General features: G+C 36.3%; 1 protein-coding gene across 6 annotated transcripts in view; it reads left to right on the plus strand.

Annotated features, from left to right (window-relative positions):
* CNOT2 (CCR4-NOT transcription complex subunit 2) overlaps positions 1-27060 on the plus strand; it is a 124508-nt gene that overhangs the window by 30545 nt on the left and 66903 nt on the right. For 2 of the 6 annotated variants that reach the window (XM_043447153.1, XM_043447157.1), the window contains exon 2: positions 10512-10654. The exons of 1 other annotated variant lie outside the window; for it this stretch is intronic. In XM_043447153.1, coding sequence (XP_043303088.1) covers positions 10607-10654 — 48 coding nt within the window. In that variant the 5' untranslated portion in view covers positions 10512-10606. Of the gene's footprint in view, positions 1-10511; positions 10655-27060 lie in introns of those variants that run through there. 3 more of the 6 variants (XM_043447152.1, XM_043447156.1, XM_043447154.1) reach the window with 2 other exon arrangements.

Here is a 27060-nt window from a genome sequence, read left to right on the forward strand (position 1 = left end):
ACCAGGTTCCAAAGATATGGGCAAGGGTGTATCAATATTTCTTAAAAAACAACAATAACGGAAAAAAACCCCCAAAACCCTCGGTGATTCTGATGTGCATTCTGTGATTAAAAATAGTGTAAATCCTTCAGCCTGTTTCTGTCCTGTGTAAACAGGCCTGTTGTCTCTTCCTGTCTGTGTTATTGTCCTAGACAGTCACGTACCAGTGCCTTGAAGAGCATCTGTGGCTATTCCCTTGTATTTCATGCAAAAAGCAGTATACCAGTAGCTGCCGCTTTGTGTTTTACAAAAAATAAACTTTGAGGAGTTGGCATAATATCTATAAGTTAGTGTTCACTGACTATGTTATCTTTAAATGGAGAGCTGTGATTATTCTTCTCTGCTTTCCACTTAAGCTTTGTTTTAATATTCTTAGGAAACCTGAAAAAAATTAGTTTTGAGGTTTCAAATACATGCTTTAACATATAACTGGCTTTCTAGATTTATGTTAAGAGCAGCATCTTAATGAGGTAATTTGGTGAGCTTAATTGTTATGAATTTGGTAATTAAGTCTAAATAGTTGATATGAACTAGTTAGTTTCTAATACCACCCTATCAGAATGAACAGCTTATATAAATTATGAGAAAAATATATATGTATTACTTATAGAAATTGTTAGCATTAAAGTTGCAGTTTTCAGATTTCTGGTCCCATGTGCTATATTCAGTTGCTGGTATAAAATAAAATTATTTGTTGAATGCTCAGCCATTTTGCAAGGGAGAGTATTAAGAAAGGAGCTATTATATATTCTAAAGAATTTGACTTGCAGATGACAACTTACACAAATTTCCTTGTTGAATCAATAGAACCAGTAAGTCCCTTCAAGTAAATTATGAAACCAAGTTGTTTGTTTTTGTTTTTTTTTTTTCCCCCTAATTTTTTGTCTGTACCGTGTGGCATGTGGGGTTTTAGTTCCCCCACCAGGGATTGAGCCTGTGCCCCCTGCGTTAGAACTGTGGAATCTTAACTCCTGGACCACCAGAGAGGTCCCAAGACTAATATCACCTAGTCTTATTTTAGAGGGACTGCTTTGGTGGTTGCTGCTTCCTCCTTGGAAACCTTTGTGGATTTGTAACTAACTGCAATGAGTGGTACAAAAACATTTCTTTAATTCTGATAACTTTCTTTAGCTATAAACTTGCAGAAAATTGTTGTTGTTCCGTTGCTGAGTTGTGTCCAACTCTGCGACCCCATGGACTGCAGCAGGCCTGGCTTCCCTGTCCTTCACTATTTCTCGGAGTTTGCTCAAGCTCATGTCTGTTGAGTCAGTGATGCCATCCAACCAACCACCTTATCCTCTGTCGTCCCCTTCTTCTCCTGCCTTCAATCTTTCCCAGCATCAATGTCTTTTCCAAGCTTCAGTTCTTCACAGAAAATTAGTAAGTACTAATAGTTTGGCCATTTACACATTCAGATTGTTAAATGCATCTGGTAGTCTGATCTAATTAAACAGCTATTTACTGAAATGAGGTTTTTGTATTGTAAATTTATTTTGAACTTTTTGATCTTACTTGTGACCTAGACTTTGTAGATATTACTACATTAATATGAAGTAATTGAATCACACAGAGGTTAAGCAACTCATCTAAACATATATGTAAGTTTCAGGCAGAGGAAGACCCCCTGATTGTTTTAATTTCGGGCCCCAATTTAATTTAAGACTAAAACAAATGAGGAGCGTTTAATTGGAAAGCCTGTGGTTCAGAAATATTGAACTTTTGTCATTACATTTCAGTAGGACTGTATTGTATTTCATTTTATTTGGAACTTTTAAGACTTGGTAATAGATGTTTTCTGTCTTGAGATGCTGGGCCTTTAGACTGTTGATTTTTTATTATCCATCCCTTTCTTGCGAAGATCCCCTGGAGGAGGGCATGGCAACCCACTCCAGTATTCCTGCCTGGAGAATCCCATGGACAGAGGAGGCTGGCGGGCTACAGGCCAGGGGGTCGCACAGAGTCGGACACGACTGAGTGACTCAGCAGCGCACAGCACGTGTCAGGCGCCTGGAAAGCTCCTTGAAATCTATGTGACAGAACTGCACAGACACGCCGGAAGTGGTGTGTCAGGACTGGGACCAGTGGGGAAAATAGAGACGCACGAAGTTAAGTTATAAAGCATTAAATTACGACAACCAGGAGGAAGCGGATTTTAAAAGAATGGTTATTATTTATTAATAGTGATTTATTTTGTTTGTTGGTGACTTTTCACTTTGCATGTTAATCATAGACCCATGAAACCTGTATTATTGAAACATTCAGAAGAACTATTTTTAGTTAATGTGACATTTTCCCAGACTAAGTTTCTTATGAAACAGAAATTCCTGAGTTTTATTTATTTTTATTTTGTCTGCCCACATTTCTTGTATATAACATAAGTCATCAATTTAGAATTTTGAAAACATTTATCTATGTGATCGAACCAAAAATTAGGTCAGAAAATAGTTTATAATATCTTTGTAACTACAGCCTACCTACTAACAAGAAAATGTTTCTTTGAAACAGTTCTGGAATTTGAGAAGCCTAAGATTTTAAAAATAACAGCTGTGTGCATTTACTTCAGCTTTTGTTGAGCTTCAGTGAAATTGATTACATCTGGTAATGTGTTCTAATTAATAACTTATCTGGAATATAATATATCAGAAAATAAAACCTGCCTAACAAGTTCAACTCTTAATTTTAACCTGACCAAATTCACATTGTAGCTTAGTTGAGTGTAGTAATAACTACCAAATTAAACTCTTTTAGATATCATTCCCAACCTTCAAAATGTTTGGGCAGTGTTATAACATACTACTGAGAAATAAAGTGGGAGGAAAAAATATGGGAAAAAATCAACTGTAATTGTCCACTTTCCTAAATGGATTGCTTTGACACAGAACATTGGAGCTGCACACATTAAAAAAATTCATGTAAATTGATCACTTTATCTTACAGACTGGGAAACTGAAGACAGGAGATTGGTCAGGCTAGTACTAACTAGAATTCAGATTGTCTGATTCTTGTTTTTCAAGGTATAATATTTTTGTATGGTAATGATATATAGAACTTAATAGAATATGGAGAATAAAGTTAATGATTATTTCTCCTCTCTAATAAAGTAAATTTTCTAGAAATTTTACTCATGATTAACTGATTTCTTGTTTTGAGAAATCTCTTTTTGAAATAAAAATCAGGATTCAGTTTGCGTTTATTTAGAGAATATTATGTGCTTAATTTTTGTTAGCCTCATATTAGGGAAATGCGTAGGATGAATAAGCCTGCTTTTTTTTTCTTATGTAAGATTTGGTTTATAGTTTCCCTTTTACTGGCTTCTTGTCAAATTTAAGCAGATAGCATGACTAAATCTATTTTAAGGGTTTTTTTTTTTTTCCATTTGTTTACATTGCTTACACATCCTTTAAATACTACTTTATCAAGCTTGATATATGTAGCATTTTACAAACTTATTTTCAAGCAACATACAACATACCAATAAAGTGATCCGTCTCTAATCTGAATGGTTACCTTATTTAAAGTGTTTTATAGTTGAGAACAAACTGGTACCAGTAGAGGGATCTCTGACTCTATCCCAGTTCTACATAGTTTGTTCTAGCTGTTGCTCCTTGCTTACTGTACCTGTAACTTCACTGAAGTGGAAAATCTGGCTCCCACCCGCCACCATCTATTTTACTGATTGCTTGTCTTCAGTAGACATGTATAGTTGTTTCAGCATTACTACTAATCTGTAGCCTTGTAAGGAATCACTTCACCAACCAGAACACAGTGTTCATATACAGTTCTTTTTTTTCTGCTACAGTTACCAGTCAGAATACTGTCTACCAAAGTTATTAAGGTCAGCGCCATTTTCCATGCCCTCTTCAGTGTGGATATGCCAAACATTTGTAATACAGTTACTCTTTTGCCAGTTTTGTATTTCTAGACTCCTGGTTGATTTTTTATATTTGCATACATTCAGCTTTACTCTTCCTGTTGTTAAGTTCCATGGATTTCAGGACATGCAAGTTCCCTCTTGTCTCCCGTGTAAATCAGTCACTCCTCCACCCCTCTCCAGTTACCTGGCAACCTTTGATCTATTGTCTGTCTCTATAGTTTTGCCTTTCCAGAATGTCATATGGATGGAAACACTATATGCCCTTTTTGGTCTGAATTCTTTCCCTTAGGAAGTGCTTTTAATATTCATCCATGTTGCATGAATTAATAGCTTTTTAAAAATTGTTAAATAGAATTCTGTTGTATAGATATACATTTTATTTATCCCTTCCCTTGTGGTTCAGATGGTAAAGAATCTGCCTGCAATGCAGGAGACCTGGGTTCTATCCCTGGGTTGGGGAGATCCCCTGGAGGAGGGTATGGCAACCCACTCCAGTATCCTTGCCTGGAGAATCCCCATGGACAGAGGAGCCTGGTGGGCTACAGTCCATGGGGTTGCAGAGTCGGACATGACTGAGCGACTAAGCGCACCCACACTGAAGAACCCCTTTCTTGGTATACGTTCACACATAGGTTGGTATGAGCGTTAATTTAAAGTACATTTTGATAAATACCCAGGGGCACAATTGCTGGGCTATATATATGTTAAGTGGTTTTTTTTTTTTTTATATTAACAAATATTTATTGAATGACTTCTATGTTTTAGAAAGAAGTGTGTGTTTAACTTTATAAAAAATAAACAAAAACTGCCAAACGCTTCCATAGTGACTGTATTTGTTTTCATTTTTGAAAGATTATTTTAGATAGAGTTCTTGGTTGAATGTTTTATTTTCCTCTTTCTTTCTATAGTTTAAAAATGTTGAGAGGAATTCCCTGATGACCTAGAGGTTAGGATTCTGGGCTTTTACTGTCATGGCTTGGGTTCAGTTCCTCCTGATCTGGGAACTGAGATCTCACAAGCCTCACCCCACCCCATCCAAAAAAAAGTTAAATTTTTCTCGTCTTGTTTCTGATGACAAGTTGGCCGTCATTTATGTCTCTGTTTCTCTATGTATATTCTTTTTTCTCCTTCTGACTGCTTTATGATTTCCTTATTACTATTTTTCAGTAGTTTGACTCTCAAATGATAATCTTGTTTTTTGGTTCTCCTTAGAGGTTGTTGAAGTTACTGGATCTATGAGTTTATAGTTCTCATGAAATTAGGAAGAATTTGGCATTTTGGTTTTTTTTTTATGTCCTTCTTGCTCTTGCACTCTTTCTGGGATACTGTTACATTAATTTTAGACTCTGTGATATTGCTCAGCAGTTCACTGCCGCAGTTGATATTAACTCACAGTTCATTGTCCCATGGCTCCTCCCCCGCCCCCCCACAGCCTCTTTTCTCACTGTGTTTAACTTTGCATTTTTTTCTATTTGCTGTATCTTCAAGTTCATTAAGCCTTCTTTTCAAGTTCATTAAGATGTTTTTTATTCCAGAAGAATTCCAGTGCATGTTTAGTTACAGGTATTAAATTTTTATCTCTAAAATGATCAGTTTGAGCCTTTAAAGAATCTTTGGACTTTCAAATAATTATAAATTCATAAGATGCAAAAATAGTACAGATGCCCATTACCTGTCTTCTTCCAGTGATGTCTTCTTACATAACTAGAGTGCATTAATTATCAAAACCAGAAGTCAATATAACTGACTAGATATGCAGATTAACTCACTTCACCATTTTCTTCATGTGTTCAGCTTTTCATGTTTTTATCATTCTGTGGTATTTTCACACGTGTAGACTCATCTAACCGCCACCACCAAGAGCATGATCCAGTTTGATACTTTGCATTTCTGTTACTATGTTCATAGTTTTCTTTATTTGCTTAAATGTATAGAATACATCTACAATACCTTTTAACCTCCTTGTCCACTAATTCTATCATCTGTATCACTGTTGGGTTTTTTTTTTCCATTTTTATATTTCACCTTGTGGACTGTATTTCCTGCTTCTTTGCATAGCTAGTGTTTTTGACTGGATGCTAGACATTTAATTTTACATTATTTAATACTGATGTTATATTATTTTAAATATTTTGGGCTTTATTTTGGGGTATAACATTATTTAGAATTGTTTTGATCTTTTTGAGGCTTTGTTTTAAGCTGTGTTAGTGCGCGTCAAGAAAATTCTTTGGTTTAAAGCTCTTTTGGTTTCATTACTGAAGTTTCATTATTTTTTTAACTCTATTCAGTACCCCCTGTTAAAAGGTCTACTCTGGTTGATGGGAGGGGCTTCCCTGGTAGCTCAGAAGGTAAAGAATCCGCCTGCAATGCGGGAGACCTGGGTTTGATCCCTGGGTGTGAAGATCCCCTGGAGAAGGGATAAACTACCCACTCCAGTCTTCTGGCCTGGAGAATTCCATGGACAGAGGAGGCTGGCAGGCTTCAGTCCATTGGGCTGCAAAAAGTCGGACATGACTGAGTGCCTTTAACTGGTTGATGGGAACATGCGTTTGAGGGGATTATTCTGACTACTCCTTTTCAGAGACTTTTTCTTCAGACTCAACAACTTTTTTCACATGCATGCACAGATATAGCGAAAACATTGAGAAGCTCTCTCTAGACTTTTGGAGCCCTTTTTCTGCAGCTTCCTTCTCTCCATTTGCCCTGGAAATTCTAGCTGTTTTGGTGGTTCCCCTAATTCAACTCTTTTTTTCCTTAACTCGTAGAGACTCTTGGGGCTCAGATTGGGCTCCAGCCCCTAACCCCCTCCCTGTGTTTCAGCCTCATAACTCTATAGGCAATAAAGCTTACTTCATTTCGTCTTTTCTCTTGATGATCTCTGGCCTGAGATGATGTTCAGTTTCTGAAAATCATTGTTTGATATATTTTTTCCTAGTTTTTTAGTTATTTAAGGTAGAAAGGTAAATACAATCTGTTTTTCTGTCTTGGCATCACTGCCTTATAGAAAACTTCATTTTAGTTTTATATTTGTCTTTTATGACTTTTTAAAATTTACGAGGAAAACAGTGCATGAACTTTAGTAAATTTAGGCACTTGGGGTGCATGTTCTTTCTCATGTTTACTTTCTTTCACATATTCTCTGTCTCACATATCTATTCACACTTTTTTATCTATTCACTGTCCTTCCATTCCTAATATGAGCATCAACACAGTCTATTATTGAGCATTTTTATTTAATATAGGATAGTGGTGACAAATGTTAGTTTAATATAAGATCATTTTGACATGTTATCTGTTTACCTAGAAGAAAATGGAGTACCTTCATTTCTTTTTTCCTTTGTTTACTAAAAGAAGATAATGATTCTTAGTTATTGTTCAGTATAGAATATTGATTCCTATATTGGTTAGGACATATTCAGGCACACTATTGTCTCATTGTGTTGCAGGAGGAGGGGGACCCCTTCCAGGGCCCACAAGTGGGCTCTTGTCTAACACTCAGAAGTGAATTGTCCCAGGAGACACATGTGCTGACAAAGCTAGAGACTTTACTGGGAAGGGGTGTCCAGGTAAGAGCGGCATAGTTAGGGGACCCAGGAGGGCTGCTCTGCCACGTGGCTTGTAGTCTTGGCTTTTATCGAAAGGGGGTTAGTTTCAGGGTTGTCTCTGGCCAGTCATTCTGACTCGGGGTCCTTCCTGGTGGCACATGTGTCACTCAGCCAGGGAGGACTCTGAGAGGTTGATGGACATGTGGACTGGGGTCTTCTCTCTCCCAAGTTATTCCAGTTGGTGGTAGCTTGTTAGGTCTGAGTTCCTCACCAAAGCCTCCTGTTGTTAAGTGGACTCGCATGTCTGGCCAGGGTGGGTAGTTTCAGTCAGTGGTTCCCCTAACAGCTGCACTTCATTTTATTGTGCTTAATTCTATAGTGTTTTTACAAATTGAAGGTTTGTGGTAATCCTGCATCAAACAGGTGTTGGTGTTTTTCCAACATTTGCTCACTTTATGTCTTTATCCCATTTTGGAATTCTCAGATTATTTCAGACTTTCTCATTCTTGTATTTGTTTCTGTGATCAGTGATCTTTGATGTTACTATTTAAAAAAGATGATGACTCACTGGAGGCTCCAGAGATGGTTAATATTTTTTAGCAATAAATTTTTTTTTAAAGTTAAGGGATGTACATTGTTTTTCTTTTAAGACATAATGCTGTTGTACACTTAACAGGCTGCAGTATAGTGTAAACAAATACTTATGTGCACTGGGGAACCGAAAAATTTGCATGACTTGCTTCACTGTAATATTTGCTTTGTTGCTGTGGTCTGGAACCGAACCTGCAGTTCTTGGAGGTGTGCCTATAGTGGCTGTTGTTTGAAACCCTAAGCCATGAAATACTTAACGTTACCCACGCTGGGGAAACAAAAGAAAAAAGTTTTACTTTTGTACTAATCCATAGTACTCCAAAGTTAGTATTTTTCTCTTATCTGGTGAATGTACAGATTAAATATTAACTTTTATTTTTAATGATAATATTATTTAGTAGCAAAAGTCCTAATCATCTCTTTAATATGTATAATGTTATGCTGTTGAAAATGGGATAGCCTTGCCTGACTTTAGATTTCTGACATATCTTTTATTAAACTAGTACAAATGGAAGATAGTGCATCAACTTATTTTTAAACTTATTTAAAAGGAAAACATGCTTATTTCCTAAGAAAAAACTGAAATTTTACACTTACTGTTCACTGAATTCAGAGTTGTCATGAACATGTTAATGAGGCAAGGGCTGTTTTAACCTATTATTATAAAATACATTGAAACAGAGTTAATGTTGTTTTGGTGATGTCGGATGCATAATAAATACTTTTCTTCTCATGTTGTGACTGTCATGAACATTTAAATTGGAGTTGAATGTATGTCACTTAAACTGTTCTTGACCCCCCCCCCCCCCCAATTCACTAGATCATTTTTCTTTATGAATAATCCAGTTCCTTGCTAGGATTATATTTAAAGCGATAAATATACTTATTCTTTAAAAAACTTTTCTTCTTTGTTACTTTTAAAAGAGATGTTTAATTCCAGTAGTACATATAAATTTGGTACTACAAAGAGCCAGGCATCTTTGAAGTATTTTAATGAAACATTTACAATGTAAGATGGTCAAAATTAAGTACCCACTAACTTGTTACCAAACATAAAATGGGAGGTGGAGTATAGGTTTTTATTACACGACTTCTTTTTAAAATGTAAACCTAATAATACTAATCTTAATGTTTTCCTTGAAAAATATTCAGCTCTTCTTACTAGATTGCTTTTTAGGGATAATCCATATGTTTGTGTATATGCATGTTTATTGGTTTTAATAAAATTGGTTCATATTTCTGATGAATTTAAATTAGATGTTTTTATCATCCTCTTCCAAAGTGAATTTTGTCTGATGTTAAATAATTGCTTTCAATTTGAATATAATTTTTAGTGGTTAGCAACTGTTGTTACTTAGTAAGTATGGTACTTACTACTTTCCTAGGGGAAAGTGAAAGTGAAAGAAGTCGCTCAGTCATGTTCTACTCTTTGCGACCCCATGGATGGTAGCCTATGAAGCTCCTCCACCCATGGAATTTTCCAGGCAAGAGTAGTGGAATGGGTTGCCATTTCCTTCTCCAGGGGATCTTCCCAATCCAGGGCTCGAACCTGGGTGCCCCACATTGCAAGCAGTAAGCATTTTACTAAAAGTTAGGTAAAAGTAAAGCTTGTGTTTTGAAAATGGCTGTTTGCAAATTCTTTGTAGATACCACTTTTGAATTTTTGGTCTTTCATATTCAATTTACATTTTTGAGTTAGCATCTCTAGCAATCAGTACCTCTGCCTCAGTGATTTTTTTTTTTTTTTAATGTACTTGAGGTTTACAGTGCTTAGTCATTTTTGGACTTGTTTATCTCTAGCCAGGTTAAGAAATAAGCTCTGTTAATTTTTTGCCCTAATGTAAAAAAGCAAATTGTTAGAGCATGTGTGAAATTGGAGGGCTGAAGGACTAAGGCATCCAGAAAGATAACATTTGTTGCTACTTTTCATTGGGGTAAATTTTAACGGACTATTGAGTTAGGTTTGCCTCTGTTTACAATTCTAAGATTATATGATGTATTCACATCCTATGGCATAGGAATAAACCTCATAAACTGAATAAATAGCAGCTATATAAATAAGCATTTGGAGGAGAGGAATTTGAAATTAAATAACTAGATCTGAATTAACTGAACATTTCTGAGACTAACAGGAGAATGTTTATTTAAAAGAAAAAATATGTCAATTCAGGGCTGCATTTATTTGTCCACTTCATTTTTATTCATTGTAACTTTCTTCCTATGTGTGTGGTCTGGCGGACAGTTTTAATTGCAAGGGAAAAGGTTTTCATATTTAATAACTTCTGTCTCAAATAAAGTATGTCTGCCAGTCCAGCCCTTCCTAGATGGTTAAGAGGAAGATCAATTAGAATATTAAAAGTACTTTTGGTTTTGTTTTCTATGTATCATATTGGATATTTTTGCTGCTGTTCATATGTTTACATGTTAGTAATTATGACGGCTTTTGGATAATTCCACTCTAGAGGGAGAACTGGTGGGCGGTCCTTCCTGTGACACGACCCTTGAGTGACAGTTCTATTTGATTGCCTCCAGTACTGTGAGGAAAGGACACGACTCTATGGTGAGGACTGATGGACATACATTATCTGAGAAAAGAAACTACCAGGTAAGATCAGTTTTTTTCTCTTTTTTTCTATTGGTCATATAGTTACATGAACTGCTTAATGTGTTGTATTTAATTGGAATCAGCAGGTTGGATACACCTGAGTTTGAAAAATTGTGGTTATAATTTTAAAAATATGCATGTTGGTTTAGACAGTTGAAATAGTTGAGAACATTTTTCAGACTAAACCATGCTTATAATAAATGTATGTTATTACAAATGATGTACATATATTTATATAGTAAATATGTATATGTTCTTTTAGTGTCAGAGCATAAATTTCCTGGTGTGTATATATATGTCAAAACTTAGTTTATCTAATACACAATTTATGACTTCATGGCTGGATTCAGAGTTCGTATTCCATGAAACAAAATGTTGATTGTCTTTACACATATTATTCCTATAAAACTAAATCTGAAGTCTTGGACTATATTCAGGGTACTATAGCATCACAGAAATGTAGACACAACTGGTTAGAGTATAAAAGAAATAGAGATCAGGGTACTCAGACACTCAAATTGTATTGAATTAGCTTATTTATTATCATTAGCTTGCTTTCCTCACAATACTGGATTCTTGCTCTCTCATTTATTTAGGTAGTTAATAATATCCATCCTCTACTAAATGTGTAAGGATGCTGAAAGGATAGTTGAAGTGTAATATTCCTGTTTCTTTCTGAGCTTTTAAAAGAAGGTGAATTTTAACAATAGTACTATTAAATAGTGATTTTTTTTAAACCCATAACATTTGAATTTAATTTTCTCAAAGAAAATATGTTTTATTAATTTGCCTATAATTTAATGTCAAATGATGTAGTGACTCAGAATAAGCAATAGTTCATAACTCAAGTAGGAATAAACTTTAGGCTTCTTTCACAAATACATATCCAACCTCCCTCTGCCCCTTAGCACCAGGTGTTATTCTCTGCAGGCTGTGAAGGCAACTGGTGTGATAGTAGCAGCTTTGTTAACTAACCATTTATCTTCTAATCATTAATTTTAGTCTGGTTAGTCTTTTCTTCCCTTAGATTGGAAAAGTGAACAGTGGAGAAAATTCATGGTGAAATAACAAAGAGCCTTTGAAAACAAGACTTAGGTCCTATACATAATGAAAAATAGAGTCATATTTAACCTTTCTAGAATTTGACCCAATTTTATATCTGAAGTTTCTTGCTAGATTTTTAGAATTTAATAAGCCAGAGTAAGCTGTGGCTATGCAGAAGCGGTTCTGCTGCACCCTTTTCTGCTCTGAACTGCTCTTGCAGACTTGGTCAGCCTGGCCTTTGTGTATCACTCACACTAGCTGTGACTGCTGCCTCACAGCCGCTTCCAACCACCTTGACTCATACAAGTTTCCATTGGTTACACTACTTGGGTGGTTCTGTATTTTGGTAGATTATGCTAAGTTTTTTCTTTTTTTTTAAGAATATCATAACTCTAGATTGTGTGGCTTTTCAGTATTCGTAATCCAGTTTGTAAAATGAAAGTATAGAAGTTTTGTATCATCACATAGTGTGATTAATTTACTTGATGAAATCATGTTAATAGAGAATTCCAAACTTTACACTTAAGAATAAAAATCAGGTTATATTTTATACATGAAGAGATTTCCTGGTTTCTGTTCATTCTGCTAAAAAAAAAATTGTTTAGAGTCACACTGTTTCAGTCACGTTATTATAAATAATCCAGGCTTTTTAGCTTATCAGAAAATTCATTTTTAGTTAGGGTTTTTCTGCCTGAAAATATTTTCCCTTTTCTTTTTACTTAGTGACAGTCAATGCATGTTGGAGTATTCTTGGAAACAATTGTTTAAATTTCTATTGTAAAATTATTTTATTTTTAAAAGCCTCTTCTGGAAAGTACATGTATGGAAGTATAATTTCTGGTCTGATAATTATGATGATATACTAATTACATATGGGAAATTCAAAGGAATAGTAGATAAACTACTACTGTATTGGTAGCACTTAGAATCTGTATATGTATGCTGAGATGAAATGATTTGGATTTTTTAAAATTCCATGTTTGTGGAATTTTATTTGTTGTTTTTCATGGATAAAGTAGGATTTCTTTGTATTCGTGTTTATACCTATTTTAATTTATCTTACTTGTTTTAATTTCTCTTTGATGCCTTTTATTTATGGAGTGCCGTTGATGTCTTATAGTGATATTTAAGCATTCTGATAATAATAAGCTAATGTTCCAGAATTTAATAAAAAGGGTAATACTTTGCCAATTCTTATTTCATTGAGGACTTGATTAAAGACTTAGGAACTTATTTGGGAAGATGCATTTCCTCAACTTTGTGCTAAAACTTAGTGACTTTCAAATGGGCGTTGGTTGAAGTATTGATTTTTCTGCTGCTATCTACTTTTTGTGTTTTATTTCTTACTAAAGTTTGAATAGAGTATTTGAAATTTATTTAGATGGACAGACTGCTATATTAGTTCAGACAGGACAGTTTAATCATATAAATGGTTTACAGTTTATTCTTAGAAGAATTGTCAAGCTTCTTCTAAGGAAATGTAACTCCAATTTTTGGCTAGAATTTCTTATCTTCCTCTAATTTACACTAATTTATTCCAACTATGAGCACAGATCTAATCATATTAATTACCAGGTTAACTTACCAGTGCCTATTCCCCTTTCTAATGCAATAAAGATGAGCTCCTAAACCTTACATATAATCTTTGTGCATTGTAATCTCACATGCCTTTATTTCCATTGTCTTCTCTGTTTATAGTGAGTTTTTGCGTGAGTAATATAAAACTACTTTTGAATCTCCCTGCAATGCACTTTTACATGTATGCCTTTACTTGTTTGGGTTCCTCTTCATGTGATGCCTTTTCTTCTATCAGTACTTTCAGAATCCATTCAAAGTGATGGCCTTTCCCTTGCTTTCATAACCTTTGTACCTATTTCTAGTGTGTACCATGACAAACCAAAGTTATGTTTATTTTTTCCTTGTCTTGCTATAGCCCCATGCTGCCAGTACCATAGGGACTAGCCCCATAAGTGGTATGTAAATTCATGTAAATAAAATAAAATAATTTAAATTCTTAGTTATGTCAGCCATGTTGCAAATGCTCAATAGTTGCATGCTATTAATGGCCGCCATATTGAACAGTGCAGATATAGAACTTTTCCATTATTGTAGAAAGTTGTATTGGACAGTGTTTCTGTATGTTAAGCTTCTTGAAAACTGGAGCCATATTTATTGATATTTTGGTATTGCCAGTACCAAATGGTTTCAGTTACATAATAGGTGTTCAAAGGCATATCGTTGTAATAAAAATAAACAAAGAAGTTACAGAAATTGCACACGGTGCTGAGGGAAATGCTACATATATATATATACCCAGTATTTTTAGGATATTACTTTTTTTAATTTGAGCTTACTGATCATGTTATATGTTGGCTAGTTCAATGTATATTATCTATAAACTGGATCTAATGCATCCCAGTCTCTGTGTCCCTTAAGAATACCTCATAATCTAAAATACCACATTAACTTTGTGAAATATATTATGTCAGAGAACAAACGATGGCATTGATTGTATTGCTGTTTCCTCCTCTCTCCTCCTCCCCCCACTAAATATTTTATTTCCATTTTATTATTTTTTAATTACAGAGCTATAGAATGTATAAGTTTGTAATTTTACTGTTAACAATTTAGTGTGTCTTTTTTTTCTAGTAATTATATAAGTGCAAATGTGATGTGTTATTGTTTTTAACAAATACACACATTTCAGCAGCTTGTGTATTGTACCTAATGTAGATGTTTCCATGCCCCACCCTTCAAATTGCTTCCTTCCCCGTAAGTACTTACTAGTTTGAATTTTGTTTCATTGTTTGTGTTTTTATATTTTTGTTACATACATAGTTCAGTATACAGGTGCATCTTTATTGTGTGTCAGTTTTTTAGGAAGTGGTACCCTATATTCTGTACTGTAAAATTCAAAATTTTAGAATTTTGAATAGAAAAAAAATAATAAATTTCCAGCCCACCTCAAACCATAAACAATTTCCCAGATGTTGTGAAAACACTCAACACCTATCTGACAGTTCAGATCAGCATTTCAGATACCTGACAATTCTGCGAGAAGGGCCGAGAGGAGCTACTCCACGTTCAAGGTCAGCAGGGGCGGCCGTGAGGAGATACCTCTCGTCCAAGGTAAGGAGCAGCGGCTGCGCAGAAAGAATGAACGGATGGAGGAAAAGCAAAAACAGTACCCAGTTGTGGATGGGACTGGTGATAGAAGCAAGGTCCAATGCTGTAAAGAGCAATATTGCATAGGAACCTGGAATGTTAGGTCCATGAATCACAGCAAATTGGAAGTGGTCAAACAGCAGATGACAAGAGTGAATGTTGACATTCCAGGAATCAGCGAACTAAAATGGACTGGAATGGGTGAATTTAAGTTAGATGACCATTATATCTGCTACTGTGGGCAGGAATCCCTTAGAAGAAATGGAGTAACCATCATGGTCAACAAAAGAGTCCTAAATGCAGTACTTGGATGCAATCCCAAAAACGACAGAATCATCTCTGTTCGTTTCCAAGGCAAACCATTCAATATCACAGTAGTCCAAGCCTATGCCCCAACCAGTAATGCTGAAGAAGCTGAAGTTGAACAGTTCTATGAAGACCTACAAGACCTTTTAGAACTAACACCCAAAATAGATGTCCTTTTCATTATAGGGGACTGGAATGCAGAAGTAGGAAGTCAAGAAACACCTGGAGTAACAGGCAAATTTGGCCTTGGAGTATGGAATGAAGCAGGGCAAAGGCTAATAGAGTTTTGCCAGAGAATGCACTGGTCATAGCAAACACCCTCTTCCAACAACACAAGAGAAGACTCTACACATGGACATCACCAGATGGTCAATGCCAAAATCATGTTGATTATATTCTTTTGCAGACAAAGATGGAGAAGCTCTATACAGTCAGCAAAAACAAGACCAGGAGCTGACTGTGGCTCAGACCATGAACTCCTTATTGCCAAATTCAGACTTAAATTGAAGAAAGTAGGGATAACCACTAGACCATTCAGGTATCTCCTAAATCAAATTCCTTATGACTATACAGTGGAAGTGAAAAATAGATTTAAGGGACTAGGTCTGATAGAAAGCCTGATAAACTATGGACAGAGGTTCGTAACATTGTACAGGAGACAGGGATCAAGACCATCCCCGTGAAAAGAAATGCGAAAAGGCAAAATGGTTGTCTGAGGAGGTCTTACAAATAGCTGTGAAATGAAGAGAAGCGAAAAGCAAAGGAGAAAAGGAAAGATATTCCCATTTGAATGCAAAGTTCCAAAGAATAGCCAGGAGAGATAAGAAAGCCTTCCTCAGTGATCAATGCAAAGAAATAGAGGAAGACAACAGAATAGGAAAGACTAGAGATCTCTTCAAGAAAATTGGAGATACCAAGGGAACAGTTCATGTAAAAATGGGCTCAATAAAGGACAAAAATGCTATGGACCTAACAGAAGCAGAAGATATTAAGAAGAGGTGGCAAGAACAGATGGAAGAACTATACAAAAAAGATCTTCACAGCCCAGATAATCATGATGGTATGATCACTCACCTAGAGCCAGACATCCTGAAATGTGAAGTCAGGTGGGCCTTAGGAAGCATCACTATGAACAAAGCTAGTGGAGGTCATGGAATTCCGGTTGAGCTATTTCAAATCCTAAAAGATGATGCTGTGAAAGTGCTGCACTCAAAATGCCAGCACATTTGGAAAACTCATCAGTGGCCACAGGACTGGAAAAGGTCAGTTTTCATTTCAGTCCCAAAGAAAGGTAATGCCAAAGAATGCTCAGACTACTGCACAATTGCACTCATCTCACAGGCTAGCAAAGTAATGCTCAGAATTCTCCAAGCCAGGCTTTAGCAATACGTGAACTGAGAACTTCCAGATGTTCAAGCTGGTTTTAGAAAAGGCAGAGGAACCAGTGATCAAATTGCCAATATCCGCTGGATCAGCAAAAAAGCAAGAGAGTTCCAGAAAAACATCTATTTCTGCTTTATTGACTACTCCAAAGCCTTTTGACTGTGTGGATCACAATAAACTGTGGAAAATTTTGAAAGAGATGGGAATACCATACTACCTGACCTGCCTCTTGAGAAACCTGTATGCAGGTCAGGAAGCAACAGTTAAAACTGGACATGGAACAACAGACTGGTTCCAAATAGGAAAAGCAGTATGTCAAGGCTGTATATTGTCACCCTGCTTATTTAACTTCTATGCAGAGTACATCATGAGAAACGCTGGGCTGGAAGAAGCACAAGCTGGAATCAAGATTGCCGGGAGAAATATCAATAACCTCAGATATGCAGATGACACCACCCTTATGGCAGAGAGTGAAGAGGAACTAAAAAGCCTCTTGATGAAAGTGAAAGAGGAGAGTGAAAAAGTTGGCTTAAAGCTCAACATTCAGAAAACTAAGATCATGGCATCTGGTCCCATCACCTCATGGGAAATAGAGGGGGAAACAGTGGAAACAGTGTCAGACTTTATTTTTTGGGGCTCCAAAATCACTACAGATGGTGATTGCAGCCATGAAATTAAAAGACTCCTTGGTAGGAAAGTTATGACCAACCTAGATAGCATATTAAAAAGCAGAGACATTACTTTGCCAACAAAGGTCCATCTGGTCAAGGCTATGGTTTTTCCAGTGGTCACATATGGATGTGAGAGTTGTACTGTAAAGAAAGCTGAGTGCCGAAGAATTGATGCTTTTGAACTGTGGTGTTGGAGAAGACTCTTGAGAGTCCCTTGGACTTCAAGGAGATCCAACCAGTTCATCCTAAAGGAGATCAGTCCTGGGTGTTCATTGGAAGGACTGGCGCTGAAGCTGAAACGCCAGTACTTTGGCCACCTCATGCAAAGAGTTGACTTGTTGGAAAAGACCTTGATCCTGGGAGGGATTGGGAGCAGGAGGAGAAGGGGATGACAGAGGATGAGATGGCTGGATGGCATCACCAACTTGATGGGCATGAGTTTGAATAAACTCCGGGAGTTTATGATGGACAGGGATGCCTGGCGTGCTGTGATTCATGGGGTCGCAAAGAGTCGGACAAGACTGAGCGACTGAACTGACAATTCTGCATAAGGAAAGCATTTAAAACACAAGTTACCTAATTATTTAACAATTGATGGTGCATATACAAATGCATCTAATAGGTGATCTTTCCATTCAGTATTTGAGAGTATAGTACAATACTGAATACAAATTAATTTTTTTTCTTTTTATTTACTGCAATGAAAATGTAAGTAAGCAGTGGTGTACTCCATTTCTTCTATTGTAAGTTATAGCACAGTATTGGAAATTTTTGTCTTTCTGCTATCAGGATGCATCTTACAATGGATAGTGTCTTAGAGCCATCCAGTGGCTTATAACCTTTTCTTGATAAGTTCTTATATGATTGAAAACAGCACTAACGCCAAAGCATTTTAGAATCTGATATGTTAATGTTACAGATACATAATACAAAGAACACTTAAAATGAAAAAGAATTTTTGGAAAATGAATATACTTAGCAAAGAATTGTCAGAATAGATATAGTGCATAGAGCAGAACAATGAAGGTTTCAGTCATTGTTGCTCTTTGGCATCGGGTTGAGGTGAGCAAGAGTGAGCTGAGGAAGGAATTCATTCAAAAATAAATAAAATACCTGAAGCCAGTGAAATGGTTCACAGTTCATTGCTCTTGAAAATCTTGGAAATGAATGGCTGTAGCCACAGGTGAAGGAATGGGAGTAAAAAAACCTCAAATTGCATGATTGTTTAAGTTCTCTTCATTTGCAGTTACATATTCCTGCTAAAATGAGATGGATTTCAAAGTTGCATTTAAAATGCAATGCTTCTGTTCATTTCATTATCATATTAACAGCCATAAAAGTTATTTTGACTCCATGACCTAAATATTTGTTTAAAATAAATGTTTGACATTTATTTGTCATTTATGGCTCCCCTTCTTCCTCTGGCCAACCAAAAACATCAAATTAAATGAATTCCCGTGTTCCTCATTGGTTGGTTTATTATATGATGCTAACAGTGTTGTTCTTTGTTTGAATGTGTATATTCTTATACTCTTTTACTCATGTTATGAAATCATCAAATGAGGTGAAATTTGCTTCCCAAAAGGCAAGTTTCTTTAAGATACGTGGTTTTATGGCACCTGTGGTATCTTAGTATTTTTTCACAGTGCCCCTCGGCCAACAGAAATGTTAAAAGTTTCATTAAATTAAATAAGTAGGTTTAACCACTTACATAGTTCATATGGTATCTGACAGATACTGACTTGTTTCCCAAAATTTAAAATACCTGGCAGCATCCCCATATGTTCACTGTGGTGCTCCTTTGGGAACTTAGTTCTAGGCTTTTGCATATGAAATAATTGTGTTCTCTTTCAGAAATATATTTTACATTTAAGTGATTTGCCCCAATCGTGGATATGGAATGTGTTCATGATTAAATAGCAAGTTAAAACATTAATGTAGATATTTCTGTCAATCAGAGAAAATATAGAAGCAGTTGCCTTTTTTAAACTGAAGTATAAACATAGCTGATTTACAGCGTTGTGTTAATTATTGCTGAGCAGCAGAGTGATTCAGTTATACATATATTTGTTCTTTTTTAAAATACTCTTTTTAATTGTGGTTTATCATAGGAGATCGAATATAGTTCTCTGCTATACAGTAGGATCTTCTTTATCCATTCTTTATGCAAAAGCTTACATCTCCCAATTCCAGCCTCCCCTTCCATCCCTCCCCTAGCCCCCTCCATCCCTCCGCTAACCCCCTCCCATTGGCAGCCACCAGTCTGTTCTCTGTATCTGTGACTCTGTTTCATAGGTAGGTTCATTTGTGTCATATTTTAGATTACACATATAAGTAATACCTTGTAGTGTTTGTCTTGCTCTTTCTGATTTATTTAGTTTGATAGTCTGTAGTTACATCCTTGTTGCTGCAAATGGTATTATTTCATTTTTTTTGTGGCTTATTAGTATTCCTTTATGTATATGTACCCCATCTTTATCCATTTATCTGTTGATGGACAGATGTTTCCATGTCTTGGCTATTGTAAATAGTGCTTCTATGAACATGGGGGTGCGTGTATCTTTTTGAATTGCAGTTTTGTCTGGATATATATGCCCAGGAGTAGGATTCCTGGGTGTCCATTGGAAGGACTGATGCTGAAGCTGAAACTCCAATACTTTGGCCACCTCATGCAAAGAGCTGACTCATTGGAAAAGACCCTGATGCTGGGAGGGATTGGGGGCAGGAGGAGAAGGGGACGACAGGATGAGATGGCTGGATGGCATCACCAACTCGATGGGCATGAGTTTGAGTAAACTCCGCGAGTTTGTGATGGACAGGGAGGCCTGGCATGCTGCGATTCATGGGGTCGCAAAGAGTCGGACACAACTGAGTGACTGAACTGATCTGAGGATTCCTGGATCACATGGCAACTGTAGTTTTAGTTTTTTGAGGAACGTCTATAGTGTTTTCCATTGTGAGTACACCAATTTATATTTTCACCAACAGTGTGAGAGGGTTGGTTCCCTTTTCTCTGCACCCTCTTCAGCATTTATTATTTTCGTTTTTAGAGTTTGCAGACTCTTTCATATATATATATATATATATATATATATATATATATGCACACACTCACATATATATATATAATTTTATTCATTTATGGGTGTGCTAGGTCTTTGTTGCTGCATGGTTTTTCTTAGGTCTCAGGCTAGACTGCGGCGAACAAGGGCTACTCTCTAGTCACAGTGGTGGCTTCTCATTGTGGTGGCTCCTCTTGTTGTGGAGCTCAGGGTCTAGGGCCCGTAGGCTTCAATAGTTGCACGTGTCTGCTCAATGGTTGTGGCTCATGGGCTTAGTTGTTCCACCACATGTGGGATCTTTCCAAATCAAGGATTGAACCTATGTCTCCTGCATTGGCAGGCAGATTCTTTACCACTGAACCACCAGGGAGTCCCTATCATTTATTTGTAGGCTTTTAATAGCGTTTGCCATCCTGACTGAAGTGACACAGTAGCTTATTGTGATAATTAGTGATGTTGACCATCTTTTCATGTGCCTATTGCCCATCTCTATGTCTTCTTTGGAGAAGTGTCTGTCTAGTTCTTTTGCCCATTTTTTGATTGGATTGTTTTGTTGAATTGTATGAGCTTTTTGTATATTTTGGAAATTAAGCCCTTGTTGGTTGTATCATTTGCAAATATTTTCTCCCAGCCCCTAGCTTGTCTTTTTGTTTTGTTTATGGTTTCCTTTGCTGTGTAAAAGATTATAAGCTTGACTGGGTCTCATTTTGCTTTGGGAAACTGGCCTCAGAAAACATTGGTGCAGAGTTACTTTTTAAAATATAGTCTCAGCAAGGATTGAGTAGATGCAAGAAAAGTTTAACAAGGACCTAGAAGAAATAAAAAAGAGTCAGTCAGTAATGAATAATGCAATAACTGGGATCAAAGGCACTCTGGAGAGAACCAACAGTAGAATAACTGAGGCAGAATATAGGATAAGTGAGGTGCAAGATAGAATGGTGGAAATAATGAAGCAGAGAGGAAAAAAGAAAAAAGAATTAAAAGAAATGAGGACAACCTCAGAGACCTCTGGGACAATGTTAAACGCCCCAACATTCAAATCATAGGCGTCCCAGAAGAAGAAGACAAAAAGAAAGGCCATGAGAAAATACTTGAGGAGATAATAGTTGAAAACTTCCTAAAATGGGGAAGGAAATAGCCACCCAAGTCCAAGAAACCCAGAGAGTCCCAAACAGGATAAACCCAAGGCAAAACACCCCAAGATACATATTAATCAAATTAATGAAGATCAAGCACAAAGAACAAATATTAAAAGTCACAAGGGAAAAACAACAAATAACCCACAAGGGGATCCCCATAAGGATAACAGCTGATCTTTCAATAGAAACTCTTCAGGCCAGAAGGGAATGGCAGGACATACTTAGAGTAATGAAAGAGAAAAACCTACAACCCAGATTACTGTACCCAGCAAGGATCTCATTCAGATATGAAGGAGAAATCAAAAGCTTTACAGACAAGTAAAAGCTGAGAAAATTCGGCACCACCAAACCAGCTCTTCAACAAATGCTAAAGGATCTTCTCTAGGCAGGAAACACAGAAAAGATTTATAAACTCGAACCCAAAACAACAAAGTAAATGGCAATGGGAGCATACTTATCAATAATTACCTTAAATGTATATGAGTTGAATGCCCCAACCAAAAGACAAAGACTGGCTGAATGGATACAAAAACAAGACCCCTGTATATGCTCTCTACAAGAGACCCACCTCAAACCTAGGGACACATACAGACTGAAAATGAAGGGTTGCAAAAAGATATTTCACACAAATGGAGACCAAAAGAAAGCAGGAGTAGCAATACTCATATCAGATAGAATAGACTTTGAAATAAAAGCCGTGAAAAGAGACAAAGAAGGGCACTACATAATGATCAAAGGATCAATCTAAGAAGAAGATATAATAATTATAAATATTTATGTACCCAACATAGGAGCACCACAATATATAAGGCAAATGCTAACAGGTATGAAAGGGGAAATTAACAGTAACACAGTAATAGTGGGAGACTTTAATACCCCACTCACCCCTATGGATAGATCAGCTAAACAGAAAATTAGCAAGGAAACACAAACTTTAAATGGTACAATGGACCAGTTAGACCTAATTGATATCTTTGGGACATTTCACCCTAAAACATTGAATTTCACCTTTTTCTCAAGTGCGCACGGAACCATCTACCAGGATAGATCACATCCTGGGCCATAAATCAAGCCTTGGTAAATTAAAAAAAATGGAATCATCTCAAGCATCTTTTTTGATCACAGTGCAGTAAGATTATATGTCAACTACAGGAAAGAAAATTATTAAAAATACAAACATGTGGAGGCTAAAGAACACACTTCTGAGTAACCAACAAATCACAGAAGAAATCAAAAAAGAAATCAAAATATGCATAGAAATGAATGAAAATGAAAACACAACAACCCAAAACCTATGGGATTCAGAAAAAGCAGTGCTAAGGGGAAGGTTCATAGCAATACAATCCTATCTCAAGAAGCAGGAGAGAAATCAAATAAATAACCTAACTCTACACTTAAAGCAACTAGAAAAGGAAGAAATGAAGAACCCCAGGGTGAGTAGAAGGAAAGAAATCACAAAAATTCAGGCAGAAATAAATGCAAAAGAAACAAAAGAGACCATAGCAAAAATCAACAAAGCTAGAAGTTGGTTCTTCAAGATGATAAACAAAATAGACAAACCATTAGCCAGACTCATCAAGAAAAAACGGGAGAAGAATCAAATCAACAAAATTAGAAATGAAAATGGAGAAATCACAACAGATAACACAGAAATGCAAAGGATTATAAGAGACTACCATCAGCAACTATATGCCAATAAAATGGACAACTTGGAAGAAATGGATGAATTCTTAGAAAAGTATTAACTTTCCAAAACTGAACCGTGAAGAAATAGAAAATCTTAACAGACCCATCACAAGCACAGAAATCAAAACCGTAATCAGAAATCTTCCAACAAACAAAAGCCCAGGACCAGATGGCTTCACAGCTGAATTCTACCAAAAATTTAGAGAAGAGCTAACACCTATCTTCCTCAAACTCTTCCAGAAAATTGCAGAGGAAGGTAAACTTCCAAACTCATTCTATGAGGCCACCATCATCTTAATACCAAAACCAAGACAAAGATGCCACAAGAAAAGAAAACTACAGGCCAATATCACTGATGAACATAGATGCAAAAATCCTTAACAAAATTCTAGCAAACAGAATCCAACAACATATTAAAAAGATCATACATCATGATCAAGTTGGCTTTATCCCAGGGATGCAAGGATTCTTCAATATTTGCAAATCAATCAATGTGATATACCACATTAACAAATTAAAAGATAATAACCATATGATTATCTCAATAGATGCAGAGAAAGCCTTTGACAAAATTCAACATCCATTTATGATAAAAACCCTCCAGAAAGCAGGCATAGAAGGAACATACCTCAACATAATAAAAGCCATATATGATAAACCCCCAGCAAACATTATCCTCAGTGTTGAAAAACTGAAATCATTTCCCCTGAAGTCAGGAACAAGACAAGGATGCCCACTCTCACTACTGCTATTCAACATAATTTTGGAAGTTTTGGCCACAGCAATCAGAGCAAAAAAAGAAATAAAAGGAATCCAGATTGGAAAAGAAGAAGTAAAACTCTCACTGTTGCAGATGACATGATCGTCTACATAGAAAACCGTAAAGACTCCACCAGAAAATTAGTAGAGCTAATCAGTGAATACAGTAAAGTTGCAAAATATAAAATTAACACAGAGAAATCCCTTGCCTTCCTATACACTAGCAATGAGAAAACAGAGAAATTAAGGAAACAATTCCATTCACCATTGCAACAAAAAGAACAAAGTATTTAGGAATAAATCTACCTAAAGAAATAAAAGATAGAAAACTATAAAACACTGATGAAGGAAATCAAAGGTGACACAAATAGATGGAGAAATATACCATGTTCATGGATCAGAAGAATCAATATAGTGAAAATGCGTATACTACCCAAAGCAATCTATAGAGTCAATGCAATCCCTATCAAGCTACCAACGGTATTTTTCAGAGAATTAGAACAAATAATTTAACAATTTGTATGGAATTACAAAAAACCTCGAATAGCCAAAGCAGTCTTGAGAAAGAAGAATGGAACTGGAGGAATCAACCTGCCTGACTTCAGGCTATACTACAAAGCCACAGTCATCAAGACAGTATGGTACTAGCACAAAGACAGAAACATAGATCAATGGAACACAATAGAAATCCCAGAGATAAATCCACACACCTATGGACACCTTATCTTTGACAAAGGAGGCAAGAATATACAATGGAGAAAACACAATCTCTTTAACAAGTGGTGCTGGGAAAACTGGTCAACCACTTGTAAAAGAATGAAACTAGAACACTTTCTAACACCATACACAAAAATAAACTCAAAATGGATTAGAGATCTAAATGTAAGAACCGAAACTATAAAACTCAAAGAGGAAAACATAGGCAGAATAGGAGGATTCTCTATGATCCACCTCCCAGAGTAATGGAAATAAAAGCAAAAATAAACACATGGGACCTAATTAAACATAAAGGCTTTTGCACAATGAAGGAAACAATAAGCAAGGTAAAAAGACAGCCTTCAGAATGGGAGAAAATAAAAGCAAATGAAGCAACTGACAAAGATTTAATCTCAAAAAAAAAAAAAAAATACAAGCTCAATTCCAGAAAAATAAACAACCCAATCAAAAAATGACCAAAGAACTAAACAGACATTTCTCCAAAGATGACATACAAATGGCTAACAAACACATGAAAAGATGCTCAACGCCAGTCATTATGAGAGAAATGCAAATCAAAACCACAATGAGGTACCATTTCACACCGGTCATAATGGCTGCTATCCAAAAGTCTACAAACAGTAAATGCTGGAGAGGGTGCGGAGCAAAAGGAACCCTCTTACACTGTTGGTGGGAATGCAAAGTAGTACAGCCCCCATGGAGAACAGTGTGGAGATTACTTAAAAAACTGGAAATAGAACTGCCATATGACCCAGCAATCCTACTGCGGGGCATACACACCAAGGAAATCAGAATTGAAAGAGACACGTGTACCCCAGTGTTCATTGCAGCACTGTTTACAATATCCAGGACATGGAAGCAACCTAGATGTCCATCAGCAGACGAATGGATAAGAAAGCTGTGGTACATATACACAATGGAATCTTACTCAGCTATTAAAAAGAATCCATTTGAATCAGTTCTAATGAGGTGGATGAAACTGGAGCCTATTATACAGAATGAAGTAAGTCAGAAAGAAAAACACCAATACAATATATTAATGCATATGTATGGAATTTAGAAAGATGGTAACGATGACCCTATATGCGAGGCAGTAGAAGAGACACAGCTGTAAAGAACAGACTGTTGGACTCTGTGGGAGAAGGTGTGGATGGGATGATCTGAGAGAATAGCATTGAAACATGTATATTATTATATGTGAAATAGATGACCAGTCCAGGTTCGATGCATGAAGCAGGGTGCTCAGGGCTGGTGCACTGGGATGACCCTGAGGGATGGAATGGGGAGGGAGGTGGGAGGAAGGGTCAGGATGGGGAATGCATGTACACCCATGACTGATTCATGTGAATGTATGGCAAAACCCACCACAATATTGTAAAGTAATTAGCCTCCAATTAAAATAAAAAATAAATAAAATATAGTCTCAGACCTTAGTTAGGTTCTGAAGTGATTGCACTGAGGGTGAAACTTAGTTTTTTGCTTTTTATCTTTCTGAATTCCCACATAAAAATAGAACAACTAGATAGAAAATCAAAACCCATGAAAACATTTGTAACAAAAGCTAGAGATGAAGTATCTCCATGAACCTCAAAATACAAGCAGATGAAAGATTAACAAAAGACTTAAATTTATCAGTTTTTATGCATAAGAAAGTAGGAGCATTGGGGTGTCTGAACCTGAGCATAGAGGCACCTCAAAGTGGTGAACAACCCGTTTGAAAATGTAATTAGACCTTTTGAAATTGGGGAGTTTTTGCCTGCTTGATTGGATCAGTGTAAAGGACCTGTGCTGAGGCCTGCAGTGACTTGAGTTGCCCACCTCTGAACTCTCAAGACTTACCCACTAATGCTCACTTCTAGGACCCATTGAAAAGTTTCTGGGAGCAGAACCAAAATTGAGGAGCATAGGGGCAACGGAGACAGAGGAAAGAGAAGGAGGAGATAAAAGTGGGAGAGGGGAACAGAGTGGGAGAGGGAGATAAAAGAAAACCTTACAAGACATGCCATTGTACTTTTAGAGACTGCATAAAAATAGAAGGAGCTTTATGAAGTTAGAGAAGTTTTCTGAACCATGTCATAGTCTTGAATTTTATGAAAATTAGATTCACAAAAGATCTTCTAGGAATATGTTTAGATGTGCTTATACCAACTTTGAATCCCATCAACAGTGTTTATATTGATCTGACATTTAATAATGTCAAATTTTAAATTTTTCAAATTTATTGAGATTGTGTTGGAGGCATATTTCCTTATTGAAATTAAGTAAATGAAGATATTGTCGTATCTTTTAAAGATTTTTAGTTTTGTCTTCCATATTCTTCTGAGATTGATTTTTTTTTATATGGTGTGAGGAGACCAAATTCCTTTTGTTAGCATAAAGATAATCAGTTATATTAACATCATGTATTGATCTTGTTCTGCCTTCCTCCTAATCAGCAGTGCTTTGCTATAAATCAGTTTGATTATATTCATGGA

The sequence above is a fragment of the Cervus canadensis genome, chromosome 25 (assembly GCF_019320065.1).
Source record: "Cervus canadensis isolate Bull #8, Minnesota chromosome 25, ASM1932006v1, whole genome shotgun sequence".
NCBI lineage: Eukaryota > Metazoa > Chordata > Mammalia > Artiodactyla > Cervidae > Cervus > Cervus canadensis.